Source organism: Ranitomeya variabilis, chromosome 2 (assembly GCF_051348905.1).
Source record: "Ranitomeya variabilis isolate aRanVar5 chromosome 2, aRanVar5.hap1, whole genome shotgun sequence".
NCBI lineage: Eukaryota > Metazoa > Chordata > Amphibia > Anura > Dendrobatidae > Ranitomeya > Ranitomeya variabilis.
This window is the reverse complement of record NC_135233.1, coordinates 37841835-37867782: the sequence shown is the minus strand read 5'-3', so window position 1 is coordinate 37867782 and position 25948 is coordinate 37841835. Positions and strand designations below refer to the sequence as shown.

Here is a 25948-nt window from a genome sequence, read left to right as displayed (position 1 = left end):
TCCTCCAAAACCAGCTTCTCCACCATTAGAGAAGATCAACTTTCTCTACTCTCAAGATCACATCTCACCACCTGTGCACTTGACCCAATCCCGTGCCTCCTCATCCCAAACCTTACCACAGTCTTTATCCCAAGCCTAACCCATCTCTTCAATCTATCACTAACAACTGATGCTTTCCCCTCATGATTCAAACATGCCTCGATCACACCCATCCTCAAATATCCCTTCCTTGACCCATCCTCTCTGTCTAGTTATCGCCCAATATCACTTCTCCCCATGCCTCAAAACTACTGGAACAATGCGTCCATCTTGAACTGTCCTCCTATCTCTCCTCCTGATCCAACTTTGACTGCTTACAATCTGGCTTCTGACCGCATAATTCAACCGAAACTGCCCTGACTAAAGTCACCAAATACCTACTAACCGCCAAATCCAAGCGACATTACTCTGTCCTCCCACTCCTCGACCTGTCATCTGCTTTTTGACACAGTCGAACATTCCCTCTTACCACAGATGCTCTCATCCCTTGGCATCACAGATTTGGCCCTATGCTGGATCTCTTCATACCTAACAGACCGGACATTCAGCGTCTCCCACTCACACACCACCTCCTCACCTCGCCCCCGATCTGTTGGTGCCATCCAGTGTTCATTTCTAGGACCCCCTGCTCTTCTCCATCTGCACCTAAGGCCTGGGACAGCTCACAGAGTTCCACGGCTTTCAGTATCACCTCTATGCTGGTGACACACAGATCTACATCTCTGGACAGATATCACCTCATTACTAACCAGAATCCCTCAATGTCTGTCCACTATTTCTTCCTTCTCCTCTGCTTGTTTTGTAAAACTTAACATGGACAAAACATAATTCATCATCTTTCCCCCATCTCACTCAACAGACCTATCCATTAAAGTAAATGGCTGCTTGCTCTCCCCAGTTCCTCAAGCTCACTGCCTCTGGGTAACCCTGGACTCGTATCTCTCCTTCAAACCACATATCCAAGCCCTTTCTACTTCCTGCCAACTACAACTTAAAAATATTTCCCGGATCCGTACATTCCTTAATCAAGAATTCTGCAAAAATCCTATTCCATGCCCTCATCATCTCCAACTGAGATGGCCACTTCAGAACCTTCACTTAGTTCTGCTGTCGCTAATGACAGGTCGACGTGGCCTTGTGTTTTGGATCGTTGTCATGTTGGAACGTCCAAGTACGTCCCATGCGCAGCTTCTGGGCTGATGAGTGCAAATTTGCCTCCAGTATTATGGATATCATGATAACGTGCTGCATTCATCTTTCCTTCAACCATGACCAAGTTTACTGTGCCTTTGTAGCTCACACATCCCCAAAACATCACCGATCCACCTCCGTGCTTTACAGTAGGAATGGTGCTCCTTTCATCATAGGCCTTGTTGACCTCTCTCCAAATGTATCGTTTATGATTGTGGCCAAAAAGGTCAATTTTGGTCTCATCACTTCAAATTACCTTGTTCCAGAAGTTTTGAGGCTTGTCTCTGTGCTGTTTTGTGTACTGTAGGCGAGATACTTTATGGCATTTGTGCAGTAATGGCTTTCTTCTGGTGACTTGACCATGCAGTATGCAGCCCATTTTTCTTCAAGTGCCTCATTATTGTGAATCTTGAAACAGTCACACCACTAGTTTTCAGAGAGTCCAGTATTTCAGCTGATGTTATTTGTGGGTTTTTCTTTGCATCCCGAACAATTTTCCTGGCAGTTGTGGACTTTTTTGTTGGTCTACCTGTCCGTGGTTTTGTTTTTACAGAGCCCCTAATTTTCCATTTGTTAATCCCAGATTGAACACTGCTGACTGGCATTATCAATTCCTTGGATATCTTTTTGTATCCCTTTCCTGTTTTATACAGCTCAACTACCTTTTCCTGTAGATCCATTGACAATTCTTTTCCGTTCCCCATGACTAACAATCCAGAAACGTCAGTGGCTGGATGAAAGATGCAAGATTCTGTCTGGATCGCAGAAACTCACTCAGCTTTTATGCACACACTGATTACAAGCAAATAGGTCACAGGTGAGGATGTTACCTTTACTAGCCATTCACACCCATTTGTGTCAACTTTTTGTGCCTGTATGTAAACTTTTGAGCACAACTGTATAAACACTGATGTAACTGTATAAACACTGATGTAAAAATACTGTTGTGTGAATGAGGCCCAAGTCCAGTTTAATGTGGCATATTTAAAATAAAAAATCCTTGATCTTCTCTGCTCTGACGTCTCCAGTCTGGGGAGAGTCGGCTGTATGGATGGAGGCTTTTAACCTCTCACAAAATATGTGCAACTTTTTGAGACAGTAATGGGGGGCGGGGATTTATTATGGATTGTATTTTTTTATAAAAAATAATAAAATTAAAAACATATAAATAAAATCATTAATAATAATAACAAAATGAAATACAAAAAAAATTAAATTAAAAAAAATGTTGCAGATCTGCACAGAAATTCTACACCTTTTTGCATCCGCCTCTTTTCTGGAACGTGCATGATACAAGCAGGAAAGGGCAAGGCCAACTGCAGTACCGAAGATTTACTTTAATTTATGCCAGAAATTGGGGTAAACTATAAAGGAAATCAACGCAAGCACCTAGATGGCATCATTGGTGCCCAAGAGGTGCGCGATGGTTGAAGTCTCTTCAGCTTGTTGACAGCACCGTGGCTAAGTTGCAGTGTGTAGGAAGGAGCCACATTGCTCACCCGTGCTGTGCCCCCTTTATCCTGGCAATCGGTGGCGATCCCGGAAGTAACTTCCCACAATCAGTGATTGCACAATCTGGTGACATATCATAATCATCATCATCTACTTTTAAGGGAATTCTACCATAAAGAAGCAGCTAGCCTCTGCTGCACAGGGTGGTCCTCTGTGGTTGTCACCTGCCCGTCTTTTGGCCTCGTTGGTCCATGCGTAGATGAGATTTAGGATCTTTCTATACTTTTTATAGATGATATTAAAGATTACAAATTACAGAAAAAATCATCCATCCTCAGGCAGCTGTGGAAGTTTATTAGATGTTGTGCAGTTCTGTAAATATTTTCTTTCCATTTCTGTGCTGTACCTTCTGCTGCTCTTTCTCCCCTCTCACAGCAAGCACTCTCATGCACACTGAAACTGATACAAACTGCAGTTGCATCCCCCTCCTCCGTCTTTTCTGTGCTGCATTACAGAGCAGGGCTATGGAGTCAGTAAGCCAAACCTCCTACTTCGACTCCTCAATTTCCTGACTCAGACCCCACAGTACTGGTCACGACTGAGCATGTGCATAAAGTGCAGCACAGATTCATCTCAAATAAAAGCCGAGATCCTTAGATCAGGAACAGAACAGACATTTATGGGACATTTCAGAACTTTCCCAAATTATTTTGAAAACATTTATAGCAGATCCTGCATTGAAGTACTATATCCAATATATTATATATTTTAGGATTCAGTCCATTTTATACCGACTCCGACAAAATGGACACCAGCCTTCGTTTTGAGGACTAAGAAGTTTTGGGAATATGTTTAGCAGTAAATGGGGAACGACCTAATTCCCTTTCACCTATTCCCATGCAAGGTACATAGTGTCCAGCTACTCGCCACAGAGACACAAGTGATGACATATGATTTTGGCTGTCAATGTTTCTGTCTAAAAAACAGGATTTGTATGGAATCCCTGACAGAGCCATTCACTATAATGAGGGAGGCAGTATGAGACTGGCCTTCATTCCAGTGTCCGCCTTTTTAAGGCAGGCACAAAAGCGCTTTTGTCTGGCCTCCGTTTCCTTTTTCAGGAGGCTCAGAAATCGCTCCGCTTGGTCTACTTTCCAGCAATGTTTAGCAGGTGAAATAAGTATTGCACACGAAACCACTTTTCTAAGTAAATATATTTCTAAAGGTGATATGCAGTGTGTTTTGGAACAATAATGCTGCAAAGGTCTTGAGACAGCTAACTGGTTGTACCCATCATGGGCTGTTGTATGACGCTTTGGTGATGAGACACCTTTTTATAGACCATCAGTTGAACCAGCTAATAGAAAGCAATCCTGACACCTAGTGAAAAATACTAACTACTGATAGATTTCAGCTCGTGTCATGATTTCCCAGTGTTTTTTGTGCCATTTCTTCACGTGTTCAATACATTTTTCCCTGTGTCATTTTTCATTATTACACACAACTTAATTTCTGGACATCTATTGTTTGATTTCTTTGCCTGTGGGGATTGGATGGGTTGTTACCGACGTCTGGTGAGAATTTCATGTCAATAGCACTTTTCGAAAATTGGTGACTTGTTCAATGCGCATTTCACCAGCAGTGTCTTTTTTTTTAGGCAGGTACAAAAAAAACCGCTCCGTTTGGCCTCCGTTCCAACAGTATACCACACTTTTGGATCCACCTAAAAAACAAAGAAACCAGACCCCGCAGAAACAAAGGCCCGAGAAGAGTACAAAGTAAGTCCATCTGCCTCATTATAATGAATGGCTCCGTTGGGGATGTTCTGTCCAAGTCCCGTATTTTGCAGGGTTTTGGGCAGAAGCTCCGACAGAGCCACAATCGTGTGGCAGAACCGTGATGAGAACGTGGCCTGACATAACACCCATTCACCGAAAACACGAAACAAATCTAAATTAAATCCACTGGATTCAGTCTTGTTACAAAACTACACACATGGAAGTGCAGGCGGCGCTGGGGTGACGGCTCCTCCTAATTGTTGTGTGTTATCCTGTCTGCAGCCATGTATTATTGGACGGCATTAGTGGAAACTTTATACCACGAAACTCCAAGAACTCTGTATGTGCCTGTGAGTGCACGGAGGTGAGGGCTCCGGCCTGGACGTGTCCTGTCTTGTGTGCCAGTAGAAATGCATGTTGTGCCTGCTCATGAAGGAATGCAGGAAAGGGCCGAGGCCGGCGGCGTGTAACACCAGGAATGAATTCTCATAGATCACGAAGATAAATACACCACTCTTCTCATCATCAGTGGGGGGGCTGCATCTTCTCACGCCTCCAAGTTATCCAAAAACTCCTAACTTTTAAAGTGGTTCTGCAATTTATTTATTACAGAAACAGCGCCTCTCTAGTCCCAGGGCCGGGTCTGGTATTGCAGCTCATCCCTATTCAAGAGAATGGACTTGGGCTGCTCAGATGCATTCACTTGAACAGCGCCTCTCTACTCCATGGCCATGTCAGGTATTGCAGCTCGGCTCCATGTGCTTGAACAGCGCCTCTCTTGTCCAAAGTCACTTTCACACCTTGTGGACTTTTATTTGCTGCAATTTTCAAAAGTTGCTGCAAAAAAAAAAATAAAGCATACTGTGCAACAAGGTGTGAACGCAGCCATAGATGTAATATGTCTCCAATGTTTATGTTTCCGAACAGCTCAGGGTGGGTCTGCGGTGTGATTGACAGGTAGGAGAATACCACGGGCCTTAATATGCCGCCTAAGGCTGAGATGACAACTTTTATTACTTTGTAAACATGGCAAAACTTTTGTGCAATCTGTGACTTTTTGACACCAAAAATGTGTTGTAAACCGATATACAAAGCAGGCAGCAGGCGCCGTACAGAGGACAGTTGCATGCGTTCTGCACTTTGGTTGCGAGAGAGCGCCATCTTATGGACATAAACAGGACTGCACTGTTGCTGTGATTATATATGGTATGTATATTATATATAATTAAGCTGGAGAGAAAAGCAATTGTAAATTAAGATAAAGCAAAATGTTACAATGTAGTTGTAGAAAACGACCCAATAATCGATGGGTTTATTATTATTTATATTTAATTCCATGGTGCTGTACATGAGGAAGGGGTTACATACAAAGTTAGGCCGGCGTCACACTAGCAGAGAAAATTGCACGGGAGCCCACGCCAATTTGTTCTGCGATGTATGTAAACCATGTCTCATATCCTGTCGGGTTTGGGAAGGAGAAATGAGAAGCCGGCAATTGAATTACCGGCTTTTCACATATATCGCGGTGAATTAAATATAAATACAGAATATATATATATATATATATATATATATATATATATACACACACACACACACACATATACACACACACTGTATATATGTTTTAACAAACATTTGAGCACATAAATCCATTAGATGTCGGTTTGCAAGCCTGCGAAAAACTATCGCAGTACGGATGCCATACGAATTACATACGGAGGATGCCATGTGCAAAATACGCTGACACACCCTGCCTACGGATGACATACGGATCACTATTTTTGGAACATTTCTGCGTATTACGGCCATAAAAAGCCGGATTACTCACCGGTAATGCTCTTTTAATGAGTCCACGACAGCACCCCACATGAGAGGAGAGAGAGGGATCCGCCCATAGGAACAGGAAACCTACAGAATAAAAGGAGGCGGTCCCCTCTCCTCCTCAGTTTAGTTTACAGAGTATAAAAAGGGAACCGCAAAAGCTTTAGTATTAATTCTTATTCAGCAAAATATCTTAAAAACTCTATACAACCATTATTTGTGAATCTAAAGAAAGAGCTGTGCATAATCAGGGAGGGTAGTAAATGGGTGCTGTCGTGGACTCATTAAAAGAGCATTACCGGTGAGTAATCCGGCTTTTTACCCTTCGCCACGACAGCACCCCACATGAGAGACTTTCAGAGAGTCATTACTCGGGTGGGATTACTGTACTAAGCACAGCTCTACCAAAGGTCAAATCACAAGATGAAGATAGATCAAGTCTATAATGGTTGTAAAAGGTAGAAGGTGTAGACCAAGTTGCGGCCTTACATATTAGATGGATCGGGACATCCGCTTGTTCCGCCCAGGAGGAAGCCATGGCTCGTGTTGAGTGCGCTTTAATACCCACTGGAGGAATCTCGCCTTTTGATGTATAGGCCAAGCAGATAGCATCTCTGATCCATCGAGATATGGTAGCTCTCGTGACCCCATGTCCTTTCTTGTGGCCCTGAAAGGAGATAAACAGAGCCCTACTCTCCCCCAATGTCTGACACCTTTCTATATAAGTCAGGATGGCTCTTCTGACATCTAAGGTGTGGAACTTATGTTGTTCAGGGGTTACAGGAGAATCAAAAAAGGAAGGGAGAAATATTTCCTGTGACCTGTGGTAGGTGGATGCTACCTTAGGGAGGTATGAGGGGTCTGGTTTTAGGACTATTCGATCATGGAATATCAGTAAGAATGGTGGGTCTACTGATAGGGCCTGGATGTCGCTAACACGTCTGGCTGAGGTCAGGGCTACCAAGAGGGCTACTTTATATGTGAGGACATTTAGAGGTATAGAATCTAGAGGCTCAAATGGGGAGCTGGTTAAGGCTTCTAGCACTAGATTTAAATCCCACGGAGGTAGACGGGGAATATGTACCGGGTTACTTCGTTCACAAGACTTAATGAATCTGGAGACCCATCTATCAGCGGCTATATTATATCCATATAGGGCTCCTAACGCTGATATCTGGACTCTTAAGGTGTTCACTGATAATCCTAATTCTCTACCTTTTTGTAGGAACTCTAGAATAGGTGTTATCGGAACCTGATTAGTGAATGGTACTGTATGAAATTCTAAGAATTTTTTCCAAACCCTGCTATATATCAGGGTGGTAGATCTTTTCCTACTTAGTAGCAGGGTATTTACTAGCTGTTCTGAAAAACCCCTTGAGCTTAGTAACTGCCGCTCAAGTTCCACGCCGTCAAGTGAAGCCCTTTCACTTGCGGGTGGAAAAACGGCCCCTGGAACAGTAGTTCCCTGTCCAACGGAAGAATCCATGGATCGGATAGACACATGCTTTGGAGGCAGGAGAACCACGGCCTCTTTGGCCAGAAGGGTGCAATGAGGATCACCCTTGCACGTTCCCTCCTGATCTTCCTGATCACTAGCGGAATTAGAGACATCGGAGGAAAGGCGTATGCCAGTTTGAAGTTCCAAGGATGATGTAGGGAGTCCAGCATGTCTGGATGATCCATGGAGTTCAGGGAAGCGAATCTTTCTACTTGCCTGTTGCCTCTGGTGGCAAATAGATCTATCTGAGGCACTCCCCATGCTCTTGTTATTAGTCTGAACACGGTTCTGTTTAAGGACCATTCTCCCTGGCGCAGCCTGTTTCGACTGAGGTAGTCCGCTTTGGTATTTTCTACTCCTCTGATGTGTAGGGCTGTTAGGGATGTAAGATGAGTCTCTGCAAACTGGAAGATCTCCCCTGCGATGGTCATTAGATTTCCTGACCGTGTACCGCCCTGACGGTTTACATAGGCCACTGTGGTGGAGTTGTCTGAGAAAACTCTTACATCTGCTCCTTGAATCTGTGGAAGAAAATAATTTAAGGCTTTTCCTACTGCTGTTAATTCTTTCCAATTTGACGAACATGATGATTCTGCCTGATTCCAGGTATCCTGGACTATGTCATCTTCCATATGCGCACCCCATCCCGTAGGGCTGGCGTCTGTAGTGATTATTTTGGATGGATCTACTATCCACGGTACACCCCCTGAAAGGTGTCCCATATCTAGCCACCAGGCTAGAGATTCTATGACATCTCTAGAGTTAGTTTACTCTCTAGGTGTCCTTTCCGTCTCTGGGCTGACAGTACTTCGTACTGTAATTGGCGGGTATGGAATTGAGCCCATGGTACAGCCGGGATACATGAGGACAATGATCCTAGTAAGGACATAGCCTTTCTCAGTGTCATGTAGGGGTTTTTTATTGCTTCTGACACCTTTGACTGTATAGTCATTTTCTTAGCATGCGGGAGGAAGCTTTTTTGACTTACGGAGTCTAGCTGGATCCCTAGAAACATTTGAGTAGTGTCTGGATTCAGTCTGGACTTTTCGAAGTTGATAATCCAACCCAACTCCTGCAGGGATGAGATTGTGTTAGACAACCGCAATTTACATTGAGCCACAGAATTCCCTATCACTAAAAAGTCATCCAGGTAGGGTATTATTAAAGTGTCCCGTTGGCGCAAATGAGCCATTACCTCTAACATCACTTTTGTAAAAATGTGGGGGGCCATAGAAAGCCCAAATGGCATTGCTACGTATTGGAAGTGACGAACCTGTCCCTTCAGGATGACCGCTACTCTTAGATACTGCTGGTGTTCGGCATGTATAGGAAGGTGATAGTAAGCATCTTTTAGGTCTATCCCGGCCATGACACACCTAGGAAACAAAAGCTTGATGGTAGAACTAATGGATTCCATTTTGAAAGTGTGGTTACGCAAAAAGGAATTTAGTTTTTTGAGGTTTATGATGGTTCTAAATGAACCATCTGGCTTATTGATCAAGAATAAAGGGGAATAGAACCCCCTCCCTTCTTGATCTCGTGGAACCTCTATCAATACTTTTTTAGATAGAAGCGACAGGATCTCTGATTCCAGAGCTTCTTGTTGTTGTTGACCTCTTGGAGATGTTACAATAAAAGAATCCCAAGGGATCCTATCAAATTCTAATCTCAATCCGTTTCCAATAATGTCCAGAATCCAAGGACTAGATGTTATCAACTTCCATTTATCAAAGAAATATTTCAATCTACCGCCCACTTCATAATTAACGGTACTTATTACGTTTTTGGTTATAGGATCCGGAAAACAGAGCACCTCTTTGTTTTGGATCCTTTGCTTCCCAGCACTCCCTTTGTTCAGTAGGGTTATTCCTGGTGAAGGGGCGCCTCCTGAAAGCTCTCCTGTAAGAGGGAAGGTACTGGTTAGGGAAGCCTTTCTTCCGCTCTCCTGCTTTATTTAAGAGCTCGTCCAGAGTTTTCCCAAATAGGAACTCACCCTGGCAGGGGATCGCACAAAGTTTTGCCTTGGCCTGTGCGTCCCCTTTCCAATTTTTCAACCAGAGTGCTCGCCGGGCTGTGTTTACTAGGCCGGCTGACCTGGCTGTTAGACGTAGCGTATCCACCGACGCATCGGCTAGAAATGCTACTGCATCTTTCATTAGAGGGATTTTCGACAGAATTGTATTTCTCGAAGCTCCACTCTTAATTTGTTCCTCCAGCTGCTCTGTCCATACTAGCAGTGACCTTGCAGTACAGGTGCTAGATATGGCTGGTCTGAATGCCCCCGTATTAGCCTCCCATGACCTCTTAAGTAAGGCTTCTGCTTTTCGGTCTAATGGATCAGTTAGAGTTCCTGAGTCCTCCACAGGCAAGACCGACTGTTTAGAAGTTGAAGCCACTGCCGCATCAACTTTTGGTATCTTTTGCCAGGAATTAAGTTCTTCGTCACTGAAGGGGTAGCGTCTTTTAGCAGAGGATGGCAAGAATCCTCTTGTATGTTGTTTTTCCCACTCTTTTTTAACCAGCTCCTTAATTGTGGGTATGGCGGGGAAGGACCTTCGTTTTCTTTGTCCTAACCCCGCGAACATGATGTCCTGCGCTGACTTCTTTGCCTTCTCATCTGGGCACCCCATCGTGCTCCTGACGGCTTTAATTAAATTGTCTACACTACTATTTGGTAGACAAAGCCCTCCTTCATATTCCGATGAACTTGGCTGGGACTCCTCTTCATCAGAGGATTTTTGTACTACCTCTGACTCCGAGCTTACTGGAGATCGGGACCTGCTAGGCTGACGGGTACTGGTGCTACTTGTATGGGCCAGACCTTGCATTTCTTCACGAATTATGGCTCTAACGTCAGACGGAGTCATTACGTTTTCTTGCCGTAAGGTCAATACGATGCACTCTGCACATAACCTCTTAAGGTACCGTCACATTAAGCGACGCTGCAGCGATAGCGACAACGATGCCGATCGCTGCAGCGTCGCTGTTTGATCGCTGGAGAGCTGTCACACAGACCGCTCTCCAGCGACCAACGATGCCGAGGTCCCCGGGTAACCAGGGTAAACATCGGGTTGCTAAGCGCAGGGCCGCGCTTAGTAACCCGATGTTTACCCTGGTTACCAGCGTAAAAGTAAAAAAAAACAAACAGTACATGCTCACCAGCGCGTCCCCCAGCGTCTGCTTCCTGACACTGACTGAGCTCCGGCCCTAACAGCAGAGCGGTGACGTCACCGCTGTGCTTTCACTTTCACTTTAGGGCCGGATCTCAGTCAGAGCAGGAAGCAGACGCTGGGGGACGCGCAGGTGAGCATGTACTGTTTGTTTTTTTTACTTTTACGCTGGTAACCAGGGTAAACATCGGGTTACTAAGCGCGGCCCTGCGCTTAGTAACCCGATGTTTACCCTGGTTACCAGTGTAAAACATCGCTGGTATCGTTGCTTTTGGTGTCAAACACAACGATACACGGCGATCGGACGACCAAATAAAGTTCTGGACTTTATTCAGCGACCAGCGACATCACAGCAGGATCCTGATCGCTGCTGCGTGTCAAACTAAACGATATCGCTAGCGAGGACGCTGCAACGTCACGGATCGCTAGCGATATCGTTTAGTGTGACGGTACCTTTAGTATATGAGTCCGGGAGGGGTTGTAAACATAAGGCACATTCTTTGTGTTTGGTTTTATGTGTCCTTTTCTTAGTCTAGAGGAAGGGGATATAGGAGGAACATATATCAGCATATGGGAAGAGACTCTTTTAAAACTCACCCAGTGAAGCTGACAGGTACCGGTTCTGGAGGCGGATTCTTAGCTGAAAGACTTTTCTGTTTGGTGGCAGATCGCTTTTCCTGGGATCGATCTCCACTTCTGGTGCTGCTCCTGGCGCTTGTCTCCTTACTGGGAGACTGCTCTGTTGCAGACAAGTGCGCTACATCGGCCGGTGAAGCCATACTTACACACACCGGCCGACGCTAGCGCTGCACTTTTGAATCTGGCGCCGAATCTCCTGCCTCCCCGGACCCAACCCGGAAGTGCTCCAGCGACTTCCGGGTTAGACGCGCCGCTCCTCCTTACCATGCGGCGGCTGCTGGATAAGAAGCCGGCCGCTGAGCGCGCGCGTCCTCATGGATCCGGGCGGCCCAGCGGCACCGAACCCGGACCATGGCGATGATCAGACGAGGGGGGAGGCTGCAAACAGTGGCTCCCCCGCCGCTGCCTCTGGTACCGCAGCCCCTGCCGTTCCACCAGAGACCGACGCAGGCGGGTGCATGGCCCCAGGAATCCTTGAACTGTAGGTACTTCGGGTTCCCCATAGAAACAGGAAACCTAAACTGAGGAGGAGAGGGGACCGCCTCCTTTTATTCTGTAGGTTTCCTGCTCCTATGGGCGGATCCCTCTCTCTCCTCTCATGTGGGGTGCTGTCGTGGCGAAGGGTAAAATATGGACAGTATTTTCATACGCTGAGTGTGACGCCGGCCTTATAAATAATGTTCACAGTAAACGAGAGAGAGTTTATTGCCGCAAATGTCCCTTCAGGCTTTTTCGCCGCACAGAAAAAACGTTGCAGGGGACATTTTTTGTGTCCGGCAAAAAAAGCCTGAAAGGACGGATCCGGCACAAAACGGATGAAACGCATGTCCTTCAGGCACAATCCGGCGCTAATAGAACTCTATGGGAAAAAAAACTGTGCCTGAAACAAACAACCTGATGTGTGAAAGCAGCCTTACATTCTACAGGATAATGTGGAAGAGACAGAAAGTCGGGGGTGCGGCAGCTCGGGTGGTTGGTGAGGAGGCGGCTCGGGTAGTTGGTGAGGCGGCAGCTTGGGCAGTTGGTGAGGAGGCAGAATGGTTATTGCAGGCTGTAGGCTTTTCTGAAGAGATGGGTTTTCAGGTTCCGCCTAAAGGATCCGAGGGTGGTGGATAATCGGACGTGTTGAGGCGTGGAATTCCAGAGGATGGGGGACATTCAGGAGAAATCTTGGGAGGCGGTTGTGTGAGGAACAAATAAGTGTGGAGGAGAGTAGGAGGTCTTGGGAGGATCGGAGATTACGTGAGGGAAGGTATTGGGAGATTGGTTTAGAGATATAGGGAGGGGACAGGTTGTGGATGCCTTTGTAGATCAGTGTTAGTAGTTTGAACTGGATTTGTTGGGGAATTGCAAGCCAGTGGAGAGATTTGCAGAGGGGAGAAGCAGGGGAGTAGCGAAGAGAGAGGTGGATTAGCCGAGCAGCAGAGTTGAGGACAGACTGGAGTGGTGCAAAGGAGTTAGTGGGGAGGCCACAGAGGAGGGTGTTGCAGTAATCGAGGCGGGAGATGAGGGCATGCACAAGAGATTTAGTAGATTGTGGGCTGAGGAAAGGATTGATTCTGGCAATATTTTTGAGTTGGAGGCGACAGGAGGTGGCAAGAGTTTGGATGTGCGGTTTGAAGGACAGGGCAGAGTCAAGAGTTACTCCGAGGCAGCGGATTTTAGGTGCGGGAGAGAGCGTGATGCCATTTACCATAATAGATAGACCAGGTAGGAGAGATACGCGAGATGGGGGATAGATGATGAGTTCGGTTTTGTCGACATTGAGTTTTAGGAAGCGAGAGTTGAAGAAGGAGGATATGGCTGACAGAAACTCCGGGATTCTGGACAGCAGAGAGAGACATCTGAGCCAGAGAGGTAGATCTGAGTGTCGTCCACATACAGGTGGTACTGGAAGCCATGGGACTTTTTGCGTTCTCCTAGGCCAAGGGTATAGATGGAAAAAAGTAGGGGTCCTAGGACAGAGCCTTGAGGGACTCCAACAGAGAGAGGGCGGGATGAGGAGGTAGTGTGGGAGACACTGAATGTGCGGTTGGAAAGGTATGAGGCAATCCAGGACAGGGCAAGGGTCTTTGATGCTGAGGGAAGAAAGAATCTGTAGCAGTAGGCAGTGGCTGACTGTGTCGAAAGCAGAGGACAGGTCAAGAAGGAGGAGGATGGAGAATTGTCTGTTAGCTTTGGCTGTGAGTAATTCATTAGTAATTTTGGTCAGAGCAGTTTGGTGTAGTGGTGGGGGCGGAAGCCAGATTGGAGGTTGTCAAGGAGAATTAGATGAGAGGTGGGAGGAAAGTTGACCATGGACATGCTGCTCAAGGAGTTTTGAAGCAAACGGGAGCAGTGATATGGGGCGATAGCTGGGCAGGGCAGTTGGGTCAAGGTTAGTTTTTTTGAGGATGGGTGTGATGGTGGCATGTTTGAAGGCAGAGGGGAAGGTACCAGAAGATAGCAATAGGTTGAAGAGATGGGTTAGAGCTGGAATGAGCGTGTTAGTGAGGTTGGGGAGCAGGTGGGAAGGGATGGGGTCAAGTGCACAGGTGGTGAGGTGCGATTTGGAAAGGAGGCGAGTAAGCTCTCCTTCAGTGATGTTGGAGAGGGAGGTTATTAGGGAAGGGCAGAGGTCTGGTATATGGAGTGGTTGGGGAGGTGGAACAGTAAAGGTTTGCCTTGTTTGGTTGATCTTACTGTTGAAGTAGGTGGCAAAGTCCTCGGAGGAGATGAGTGGAGTTGGAGGTGGCAGTGGTGGGCGGAGGAGGGAGTTAAATGTGCTGAACAGTTGTTTTGGGTTGTAGGATAATAAAGATACAAGGTTAGTGAAATAGGTCTGTTTAGCAGAAGTGAGGGCTAGTTTGAAGACAAGTGTAGCTTGTTTGAAAGCAGTGAAGTCGTCTGGCAGGCGTGTTTTCTTCCAACGCCGCTCCGCGGCCCTGGATGCCTGTCGAAGTTTCTTGGTGAGAATGTTGTGCCAGGGTTTCCTGTTGATTCGTCGCACTTTGCCATGCATGAGAGGAGCGACTGAGTCTATGGCTGATGTGAGAGTGGCGTTATAGGAAGCGGTCGCGCTGTCCGTGTCGTGGAGTGAAGATATGGAGGACAGCGGTAGAAGAGAGTCAGTGTCTGTGAATGTCTAGGTGAGGAAGGTTTCTGCTCCCGGTATATGGGACCTGCAGCACAAGCCTAGCCCAGAACTCACCCCACATCCGAGGACTTGTTCACACCTAGCATTTTTGTTGCTTTTTGTAATATGGAAAAATGCTAAATAAATGGGATATCTAAGATCTCCTTCACACGGTACATTTTTCCCCCTCTGTTTTTTTCTCTCCTTTAAAACAACATCAATTTTTTCAGCGTTTCTATTACTCTTCAATCGAATGCATGAAAGAAAAATAGTATGAAAAAAGGCAAGTGATGTAGCATTTTTCCCTGCCAACACTACATTTTTCGTTTGGAAAAAAAAAAAATACTGCTGCATAAAAAAGAAAGTACTGTGTGAACAAACGCCAACACTGCTGTCCACTTTAGCAACATTAATACCTGGCGCAGCTGCAATTTCTGCACCCCCATCACAAGAATGGCCGATGCACACAAGTCATGGTAGGTGCTATTTTTGCCGAATTTAGGGTTTATTTTTCTTTCTTCAGTTTTTTATGTTCGTGCGCCCCCTGCTGGATCTCCCATTATTAGAGCAGAACATTACCGAACCTTCCCAATGCCAGATCATCACACATCCCCTTCCAGAAAAAGGCTGATTTTATTTTTTCTCTTGCGTCATCCCAGCTGTATCCGTTTTATCCAGTTTTAGCATTTACAAAGCCATTTAGTTTCCATTAAGAACTGCAACAGTCTATAAAGTATCTGATTTTTACAGATATCTGTATGGGGTTTTATTTTTTTTTTTTGGGGGGGGCATCCCCTTTATTTGTTTATGTTCTTATATAAACAGCTGAAACAAAAGTTCAAATGTTGTTCCCACTGTTAATTGCAATGGACCCGTGGGGTTTGGGAATTCAGGACATAAAAATGGTGTTTCTATGAAAACGGGGGGAACCTCTGTCCTGCGGGTCAATGTCATTTCCTTTGGCTCCCCATCAAGTTCTCAGGGATCGCTGGGCTCAGACCGCCGGCCATTTAACTCCTCCCTAGGCTGAGGAGAGCAGCAAAAACATGACAGACACACACACACACACCCCTAGATGAATGCAAGTAAATGGCATAACAAAAGATCAAAATGCCAGAATTTTTTTTTTTCTGGGGAGGGGAGGGGTTGCTGCAACTTGCAATAACAGATGATCACAACATTGTATCTACCCCAAAATGGTATCAATTTAAAAAAAATAAATAAAAGTCAGCTCAGCGTGAAAAAAAATAAGCCATTACCCAAAAATTGAGACTATGGGTCTCAGAAAATAGTACTATTTTTTTTTTTTTTTTTTTTTTTTAAAGAGAAACTTATTTTTTTTTACACCACTGAAAAAAAACAAACAAAAAAAAACTAGACATGTTTGGTATCCGAGAACTCATAAGGACCCTGAGAATCAAAACGGCTGGACAGTTTTAGCATTTAGTGAATATGATTTATAAAAAAAAATATGGAAGAAATACACTTTTTTTTTTGCAATGTAACCGCACTTGGGTATTTTTTTTCCCAGTACATTATATGGTAGAATCAATGGTGTAGTTCAAAACTACAACTCATCCTGCAAAAACAGAAGACCGCACACGGCCATGGTTACTAAAAAAAAAAAAAAAAAAAAATACATAAAAAATAAATAAAAGATCTTGGGCTTCAAACCAGTAGGTTACATTCAATAAATAGTAAACGGCACGAGAGCGCGGGGCCGCAGGGAGGACGGCGAGGCCGCACAGTCCAACTACACCGATTTGTCTCCAGTCAATTCCATTTTCTTTTTAAAGTTCTATTTTTCCACAAATCTGCACTTTACTTTCCACCAGGGATTTTTTATTTTAATATAGATCCGAAGATTTATGCACAAAAAGGTTGTGATTTCTTTTTTTTTTTTTTTTTTCAGAACACGCAAGTTTGTTCAAAAATGTAAAAAAAAAAAAAGTTGATAAAAGGGCAAAAATAAAAGCATTTAGTTTGGCACAAAATCCATGAGCCACCTGTGACATTTTGAAGCGTTTGACACAAAAAAAAAAAAAAAAAAAAAAAAAAAAAAAAAAAAAAAAAAAAACACACATTAAAAAAGTAAAAATTTTCATTGAGCCACAAAAATCATCAGTAAGTTACACACTACCTAAAACATCTTAACAGAAATATCGCATAAAAAAAAAAAAAAAAAAAAAAAAAAAAATTCCAGCAGTATAGATCCGGCATAGCGGGCGCAGGATTCAGTAACGTCCTCCAGAAAGGAAACCGTGAAAATATACCGGTAACGTCGGACAATCCAAGGCCCTACAGTCACAGCCGCCATTACCCGCCCAACACCGACTCACTCACTACGGCAACTGCAAGTCACGACGATGTGTCGCCCGCCTCCGTTTAAATTCTCTACTGTCTCCTCTCATTGGTCTCTTTCCAGATTAAACGGAACCAATCGAATTCGTGTTCTCAGCAGCCAATCGCGCTCGCTCTTCTATATTCCCGGTGGTAAATTTGAACTAAAGCCACGCCTCCTTCGCTTTGTTGCTCAGGTGGGCGGGACTATTTTGATGCGCTCTATCCAATGAGAGCGAGTGTTAGATCGCCCTTGGACCAATCATCGTGGGATTATTCCTTAGATGGGCGTTCCCGGCTCTTGTCTGTTGCCTGTAGGGGACGCGCGGTTATCAGACTGCGGGTGAGATGTCGGCAGCCGGGCGCTGATCACACGGGTGACAGGTGAGCGCCCCCGGGTGGGGGAGGGGAGCATCACACCTTCACATACTGCAGCCCACCGACCTGTCGGCCGATCATATTGTTATCGATTAGATCGAACATTGTAGTTTGTGAATTCTTCCTCTGGAACTGACCTCTGCTTCTATGGGAAAGTGTCTGCCTGAGTGTGGCACTGCTCACTACTACTAGACTGCTGGTCTCAGCATGCACGCAACTCATTCAGACATTTTTCCCTTTTGCTGTAGTTTCTCTATCTCCTTCTGTCGTTACTTTTTTTTGCAGGGGAGTTCCAATATATATATATATATATATATATATATATATATATATATATATATATATATATATAATATATATATATATATATATTAAAAAAAAATTTTTTTTTTGGAGGGGGGGAGGGAGGTTTAAACTTTTGTATTTTTTTTTTAACATAAATTCATATTTTTTTTATTTAAATATATATATTTTTTTAATTTTCACTTTTTTATTTTAAACATTAAACTATATGGATATATATATTTTTAAATTAATTTTCGCATTGAATTTCTGATCATTCAATCGCTCACTCTCCTTTCACACTTGCACCAGATGGCGGCTGTAACGTCGCGGTAGGTGAAGGGGTTAAACCGTGGGGGATTGGAGGTGTCTCTGATCCTGGTAGTTGGAGCAGTTGCTCGGCTGCCTTTGGCTCCCCCTGGTGGATGGTTCTATAAATCGTATTGGTGGTCACTGACCGGTCGCCATATTTAAATCTCTGCGGGTCGTTCTGTGCTCCTCGCTGTCACATGACCTTTCCCTCTATCGCCTTGACCTGATCCAAGTTCACACACAGCAGTAATTTCTGCATCTAGTACTAGAAACAATGGCGGAGCGGCTGGAGGAAGAGGTCATGTGACTGCTGTACAGAATGCCTCTGCTCCTTGGGGGTGTCGTCTTCTGCCTCTTCTTGGGTGGTGTCGTCTGCCGCCTCTCCTTGGGGGTGTCGTCTGCCGCCTCTCCTTGGGAGTGTCGTCTGCCGCCTCTCCTTGGGGGTGTCGTCTACACCGCTCCTTGGGGGTGTCGTCTTTCGCCTCTCCTTGGAGGTGTCGTCTGCCGCCTCTCCTTGGGGGTGTCATCTGCCGCCTCTCCTTGGGGGTGTCGTCTGCCGCCTCTCCTTGGGAGTGTCGTCTGCCGCCTCTCCTTGGGGGTGTCGTCTACACCGCTCCTTGGGGGTGTCGTCTGCCGCCTCTCCTTGGGGGTGTCATCTGCCGCCTCTCCTTGGGGGTGTCATCTGCCGCCTCTCCTTGGGGGTGTCGTTTGCCTCCGCTCCTTGGAGGTGTCTTCTTCTGCCTCTTCTTGGAGGTGTCGTCTGCCGCCGCTCCTTGTGGATGTCATCTGCCGCCGCTCCTTGTGGGTGTCGTCTGCCGCCGCTCCTTGTGGGTGTCGTCTGCCGCTGCTCCTTGTGGGTGTCGTCTGCCGCTGCTCCTTGTGGGTGTCGTCTGCCGCTGCTCCTTGTGGGTGTCGTCTGCCGCTGCTCCTTGTGGGTGTCGTCTGCCGCTGCTCCTTGTGGGTGTCGTCTGCCGCTGCTCCTTGTGGGTGTCGTCTGCCGCTGCTCCTTGTGGGTGTCGTCTGCCGCTGCTTCTTGGGGTTGTCGTCTGCCTCCTCTCCTTGGAGGTGTCGTCTTCCGCCTCTCGTTGGGGGTGTCGTCTGCTGCCGCTCCTTGTGGGTGTCGTCTGCCGCCGCTCCTTGTGGGTGTCGTCTGCCGCCGCTCCTTGTGGGTGTCGTCTGCTGCCGCTCCTTGTGGGTGTCATCTGCCGCTGCTCCTTGTGGGTGTCATCTGCCGCTGCTCCTTGTGGGTGTCATCTGCCGCTGCTCCTTGTGGGTGTCGTCTGCCGCCGCTCCTTGTGGATGTCGTCTGCCGCAGCTCCTTGGAGGTGTCGTCTGCCGCTGCTCCTTGTGGGTGTCGTCTGCCGCAGCTCCTTGGCGGTGTCGTTTGCCGCCGCTCCTTGTGGGTGTCGTCTGCCGCCGCTCCTTGTGGGTGTCGTCTGCCGCAGCTCCTTGGAGGTGTAGGCTGCCGCTGCTCCTTTGAGCTGTCAGCTACTCCCGCTCCTTCGCGCTGATGGTTTCCCACCACCTCACCCAGTTTGGGATCATGTACGTCACGTAGGCCGACAGTCGCGTTGGGCGCCCTTCAGATGAGCCGTTCATCCTCATCACACTTGATACTTTTATTTGGCAGATTTACAAGTGGCCCTCTCCCCCCATAGATCAGGACGATGAGTTGGGTGGTGGAGGAATGGAAGGAGGGTCTGCCCACGAGGAGCCTGCAGAAGATCCAGGAGCTGGAGAGTCAGCTGGACAAGCTGAAGAAGGAGCGGCAGCAGCGGCAGCTCCAGCTGGAGTCCCTGGAGGCCGCCTTCCAAAAACAGAAGCAGAAGGTAAAGGAGCCGTCTGGTAAGGCTAGGTTCACATTGCGTTAGTGGCAGTCCGCTGACGGAATCCGTTTCATAGTGACACTAACGCGGCACTAACGCTATGTAACGGATACGTTAGCGCACCCATTGACTGCCATTATGTAGCGCATCGCTAACGCATGTCATAATCGGTATGCGTTCGCGATGTTCTGTCATTCTGTGACGGACCCTCGGACGCAGTCTGCAGCGTTTCGGGTCCGTCACCCGCTAGCGCAGATAGAGCCGATTATGACATGCGTTGCGATGCGCTACATAATGGCAGTCAATGGGTGCGCTAACGTATCCGTTACATAGCGTTAGTGCCGCGTTAGTGTCACTATGAAACGGATTCCGTCAGCGGACTGCCACTAACGCAATGTGAACCTAGCCTAAGGAAGGGGTTACGGGGGGCGGTGGCGAGACTCGCATCCGGATGTCAGCTACAAATGCTGCTGACAGCAAAAGAGATCTTAGAAATAAGGAGGAAAGGACACAAAGAAAGCGAGAACGTCCCTTTTATGTGACAATTAAGGGCAATGTCCATCCTTGCTACTGTTGCTAATATACCCCCCTGGTTTTTGTACAAACAATGTGTCTCCATGGTAACAGACTACAAACATGCGCTGTGTAGTCTGACCCTACAGGTGTTGGCATACAATTAACAAGAAGTAGTGGGCAGGAGGAAAGGAGAACACTTGCAGGATGTTTGGAGTCTGTAACCTTGGCAACACATTGCCATAATGGAGAGAAATTAAAGAAAACGGATGGAAATGTGGAGAATTCTTTTAAAGGGATTGTGTCAATCAATTGAAGAAAAAAACAGCAAACACCTTGTGTGGCAATAATGCTTAGTCCCGGTTCCCTCCCAATACGTTAAAGGGATTATTCCCAACTTCCTAAATAGATATTGTCAGATAGGGCTTGTAATTACAAGCAGTTTTGCAATTTACACCATGTTAACATTTTCAGCCGTTCTTGAGCTATTAACATTTTTATTTTATTTACAGCTCGTTGCCTTGGATACCGACCACTGCTGCTGCTGAAAATAAACCAAACAGAATATGCACAGTGCTTACCAGCCAGCTCTTTTCTATTGAGCTTGTAATCACTGTTTTGGAGCTGGCCCAGGATTGCTGGACAGTGCTTTTACCTCCTAATCTTGGCCAACTTTAGCGCAGTGCTTACAAGCTGGGAACCAACGGTGGTCGGTCTCCTAGGCAACTAGGTGTAAACAAAAGTGTTAATATCTCATGAACGGAGGCAAATTTTCAAAAGCAGTAAATTGCAAAATTGCTTGTTTTTACAAGCTCTATGCGACAATATCAATCTAAGAAGATGGGACTTATAACCCTTTAAGACTGGTTCCTTGTTAATCTCTACTTTCAGATCCATCTTGACTCAAGAATTTTTTTCTTATTTCAATTTTTTATTTTATTTTGGGTGGGGTATGACACGACCAGGTGGAAAGTGAGAAAAGCGAAGTCGTGGCGCTGAAGCGGGAGAACCAGAGCTTGATAGAATTGTGCGACAACCAGGAGAAGACGCGGCAGAAGCTGAGCCACGAGCAGCAGGTGAAGGAGGCGCAGGTCAGCCTCCTGGAGGGGCAGCTGAGCGCCGGCAAGAAGCAGCTGGAGAATCTGGAGCAGGAGCTGAAGAGGTCAGCAAAGGAGGCCGAGACCCCCCCAGGGTATATGAAGTATTGGGGTCTATATAGTATTTTTTTATGTCCCTACAGATATAAGAATGACTTGGAGAGAAACCAGCAGTCGTTTAACGCAGCGGACATGTCCGTATGTGTCACCCCCCAAAAAAGCTTTTCTGTCTCATTCACACCCGTTAAACTGAACGGTAATTTTTTAAACTTTTTTTATATATATATATATATATATATATATTTTTTTTTTTTTATTCCCAACTTCACAAGCAGGTAGAGCTTGCAAAAATAATCACTTTTGCAATTTACTGCTTATTAAAATTTTCAACCGTTTTTTGAGATATTAACTTTTCCAGATCGTTGCCTTGGAGACCGACCACCGCTGCTGAAAAGCAAAACATGCGCAGTGCTTACAAAATCTTTTTTTATTTTATTATTCTGTAAGTGCTGTTTTAGAAACTGGACAGTATCGCCGGGGCTTGCTGTTACCTTTTAATCCCGGTCAGGCTTCAGTGCAGTGTTTACAGGCAAGACAGCAGCAGTGGTCGGTCTCCAAGGCAACGGGCTGTAAACAAAAAGAAAAGTGAATATCTCAAAAACGGCTGAAAATTTTAACGATTAGTAAATTACAAAAGTGCGTGTATTTACCAGCCCTATCCGAAGAAGCTTTTAGATGGTTTCAAAAGTCTACATACCCTTTAAATATATCATTAAGGCTGTAACCCGACCGGTATTTTGACAGATTCTAAATACGAGGAGCTGCAAGAAAAATATCAGAAGGAGGTGGAAGAGAGAAAGAAGCTGGAAGCGGAGTTAAAACTTCTCCAAATTAAAGTAGGTAAAATGGGATGTTTTGTCCCCCATACTTTACATTTCTGCTTTGCTTGTTTAGATTAGTTGCTGTTTTTATTTTTCTCACATTTTATTTTTGTGGCTTTTATTTGTTTATTTTTTTGGCAGTTGATGAACCAGCCGTCTCAGCCCCCGGCACCGAGTACAATGAATCACCGTGACATCGCTCGCCACCAGTCGTCCTCCTCTGTGTTCTCGTGGCAACAAGAGCGGACGCCGAGCCGCGTATCCTCCGGCAGCCACGACGCCTCGGGGCTCAAGAGGAATTACACCGCTATCCAGTACCCGTGGGAGCAAGAAGAGACGCCGAGCAAGAGAGGATTCAAGTCCGACGGCGGAAACCACCGAAGTTTCTGCGAATCCGCCAACAATCCGGCAAACGATCAGCTCCGGAACCAGAACCAAGGTGACCTATAATACGTTCCCTAAACTGGGGGCCTCCAACTGTTCCAAAACTGCAACTCCCACCATCCCCGGACAGCTCCGATAGGAGTTGTAGACAGCTGGAGAATTGGCAGAGGTGTGAATACTTCCGCTGCTCTCCTATCCCTATTTTTGTCATTTTTTTTCTGATTTTTCATATATTTCACACACTTTACCCCATGTAGGGTCACTAGAGACTGTTTTTGGGTATTTTGACATTTAGTTACAGCTTTATTATATCTGATTTCCTCTGGAGCTGGTACATGATCCCCGGTTACAGGGGAAATGCAGCCAGTAGAGCTGATCTGGGCCTTTTAGGACCCAGCAGCTCCTGCTCCCGCCTTACATTCAGTGATCACTGGATCGCTGGGATCAGAGGGGGATCTGCTGCCACCTTTTCTTATATCAGAAGTCTCTGAATTGTGATGTAATTGCTCTTTTAGCCTTTCCCCAATACACATTTCCAGTAAGAGTAGAAGAGGGATTTGCCGGTTCCGCAGCTTCCGTACCAGCGGCGGCTCGTGTTGATCGCAGCGTCTTTTTTTTTTTTTCTGTAGAGCTGAGATCTAAAGTTAATGACCTGGAGCTTCGCTTCCAAGTCCAGGAAAAAGAGCTGAAGAACCAACTTCACAAACTGCAGGCGGCGCTGAGCGACAGAGACAAGACGCTGGCCAAGTGCCGGGATGACTTGGCGCGGATGACCGGACAGTATGAGCAGTCGGTAGACAAGGTAAGAGAGTCTAATAGTGGTGACCTGTGCTTGGGGTAACGCTCTAGGATGGGGCCACGACTCCAGAGGGACACCAGAGCCCCAGCTTTAATGGACTGAACTGCAATACCAGGCTCGGCCACTACCAAACATACCGCGAGACTGCAGGAGGAGGAGGTGAGCTGTGACATCACCTATTGTGAATGGTGGATCCTGTGTTATCTACTGTATATAGAGGTGTTATCAGTCATTGTACAGGAGGAGGTGAGCTGTGACATCACCTATTGTGAATGGTGGATCCTGTGTTATCTACTGTATATAGAGGTGTTATCAGTCATTGTACAGGAGGAGGAGGTGAGCTGTGATATCACCTATTGTGAATGGTGGATCCTGTGTTATCTACTGTATATAGAGATGTTATCAGTCATTGTACAGGAGGAGGAGGTGAGCTGTGACATCACCTATTGTGAATGGTGGATCCTGTGATATCTACTGTATATAGAGGTGTTATCAGTTATTGTACAGGAGGAGGAGGTGAGCTGTGACATCAGCTATTGCGAATGGTGGATCCTGTGTTATCTACTGTATATAGAGGTGTTATCAGTCATTGTACAGGAGGAGGAGGTGAGCTGTGACATCACCTATTGTGAATGGTGGATCCTGTGTTATCTACTGTATATAGAGGTGTTATCGGTCATTGTACAGGAGGAGGAGGTGAGCTGTGATATCACCTATAGTGAATGGTGGATCCTGTGTTATCTACTGTATATAGAGGTGATATCTTTCCTAGGATTTGTTGTTGTTTTTTTTTTAATATAGATGGTGACATTGATTTAAAAAAAAAAGCACCAAAAATTTGTTTACAGAATCTATTGAACATAACAATTGGATGACACTAATTTCCATCTTTTCAGTGCTCGTCGACTGAGCAGAAGCTGAAGAAAGTTTCAGAAGAACTCGTCTGTCAGAGGCAGAATGCAGAGAGCGCTCGTGTGACCCTGGAGCAGAAGCTGAAGGAGCAGGAGAAGGAGAATCAGCAGGTTCCCGTCCTCCTCCAGTGTAGGCTTCACGCTGAGCCGGCGGTCCCCGCTGTCAGTAACTTACCGCTGTATTGCAGGAGCTGTTCCGTCGGCAGAACTCGCTGCACAATGTGGAGCAAGAACTGGAGCAGATGAGAATCAGACTGAGCCAGGAGGCCCAGCAGGCCAAGAACCAGTGCAATGCCCTCCAGGCCCAGCTCGACCGGGTATGAACCTGAGCGGCCTTTAGTTTTACCAAGATGTCACAAGTGGAAAACCCTCAGTTGTTCCTCCTGGAAATGTATAACGGTTGTTAACATTCACTTTGTCAAGAGGGTTCAAATCAGACCCACAGGGTCTTTATTAGACCCCCACTGCCCAGGCCGGACTGCGAACAACCAGATGTCCATAGATTTCCAGGAGAAATAACAGAGGAACAGGATAAGGAATAAAAAACAAGATCAGGAGAAAAACTGGTCCATGAAAAGTTATAAATGTTTGATTGCGAGATGGGGTCTGACCGCTGAGACCCTCACTGGTCCTAAAGTCCCGTGTGAATGGAGCGGTCGTGCTCCCATATACAGTGACTAGAGCCGTGGTCACACTCGCGCAGTACCGCTCCTTTCATACAGGGGGCACTCCACTTCCTTTCTCGTGATTAGTGGGGTTTCTAATGGCCGGACCCCCAACATGATCACACATTTAGTATTTAGAGATATTGGGATAACGTCACCGAAGGTAGAGTCACTTTTACACGTTAGTTGGCAGAAGTTTGATTGCTGCTCTGAAGGGAATTACAAGCTAACGGAATCATGAGATCAGTCTGTATGCGAGCCACTGACAAGCTGTGGTCGCCACGAGTCCGTGTCCTTACTGAGACCCCCGGGGTTCTTCTCCGCTCCTGTAGGCGATGCATGGGAAGAAGATGTTGGAACATGAAGTAGAAGATGTCAAGCAGAAATTATCCAGAGCAGAACAAGCCGCGTCCGCCAGCCAGAATCACCTGACTGATCTGAAGAAGGAGCTGGAGGTAAATGTACAGGGGGGGGGGTAGCACACTATACCGGACCCCCAATGTTGGGCTGATTCCAGTGCTCATTTACGGGGGTATTCCCAACATATAAAATGATGGACACAAAGGAACCAAAGTGCTACACTGGTGATATGGCCGCGCTCTGCAGTGCTTCACCCGCCGCTGTAAAAGCCAAACGCTGCAACATTTTTAATGAAACCCAAATACATATATTTAAAGTCATTTTTCTTTTTTTGTGATCAAAGGTAGACAACCCCTTTAAGTCTTTGCAATGCGGCTGATTGCATTTTGCTGGTCTCTGTTATCAGCCACTTAAAGCTGAGAAATGTGGACTGTAATGATCTGCCGATCAGCGGCACTCGAGACGCTGTAAAATGGCAGCTGTCACTCGCCAGC

The 25948-nt window shown here is 46.1% G+C and overlaps 1 protein-coding gene across 3 annotated transcripts in view; it reads left to right on the top strand.

The window, feature by feature from the left end:
- Positions 1-17141: 17141 nt before the first annotated feature.
- The window catches only part of CENPF (centromere protein F), a 57202-nt gene continuing 48395 nt past the window's right edge, over positions 17142-25948 (top strand). For 2 of the 3 annotated variants that reach the window (XM_077282280.1, XM_077282277.1), the window contains exons 1-10: positions 17142-17430; positions 19649-19847; positions 21323-21519; positions 21598-21710; positions 22259-22350; positions 22477-22774; positions 23349-23521; positions 24415-24540; positions 24618-24746; positions 25427-25549. In XM_077282280.1, the coding sequence (XP_077138395.1) occupies positions 19686-19847; positions 21323-21519; positions 21598-21710; positions 22259-22350; positions 22477-22774; positions 23349-23521; positions 24415-24540; positions 24618-24746; positions 25427-25549 (1413 nt within the window). In that variant the 5' untranslated portion in view covers positions 17142-17430; positions 19649-19685. The remainder of the gene's footprint in view (positions 17431-19648; positions 19848-21322; positions 21520-21597; positions 21711-22258; positions 22351-22476; positions 22775-23348; positions 23522-24414; positions 24541-24617; positions 24747-25426; positions 25550-25948) is intronic. The other variant, XM_077282279.1, reaches the window with a different exon arrangement.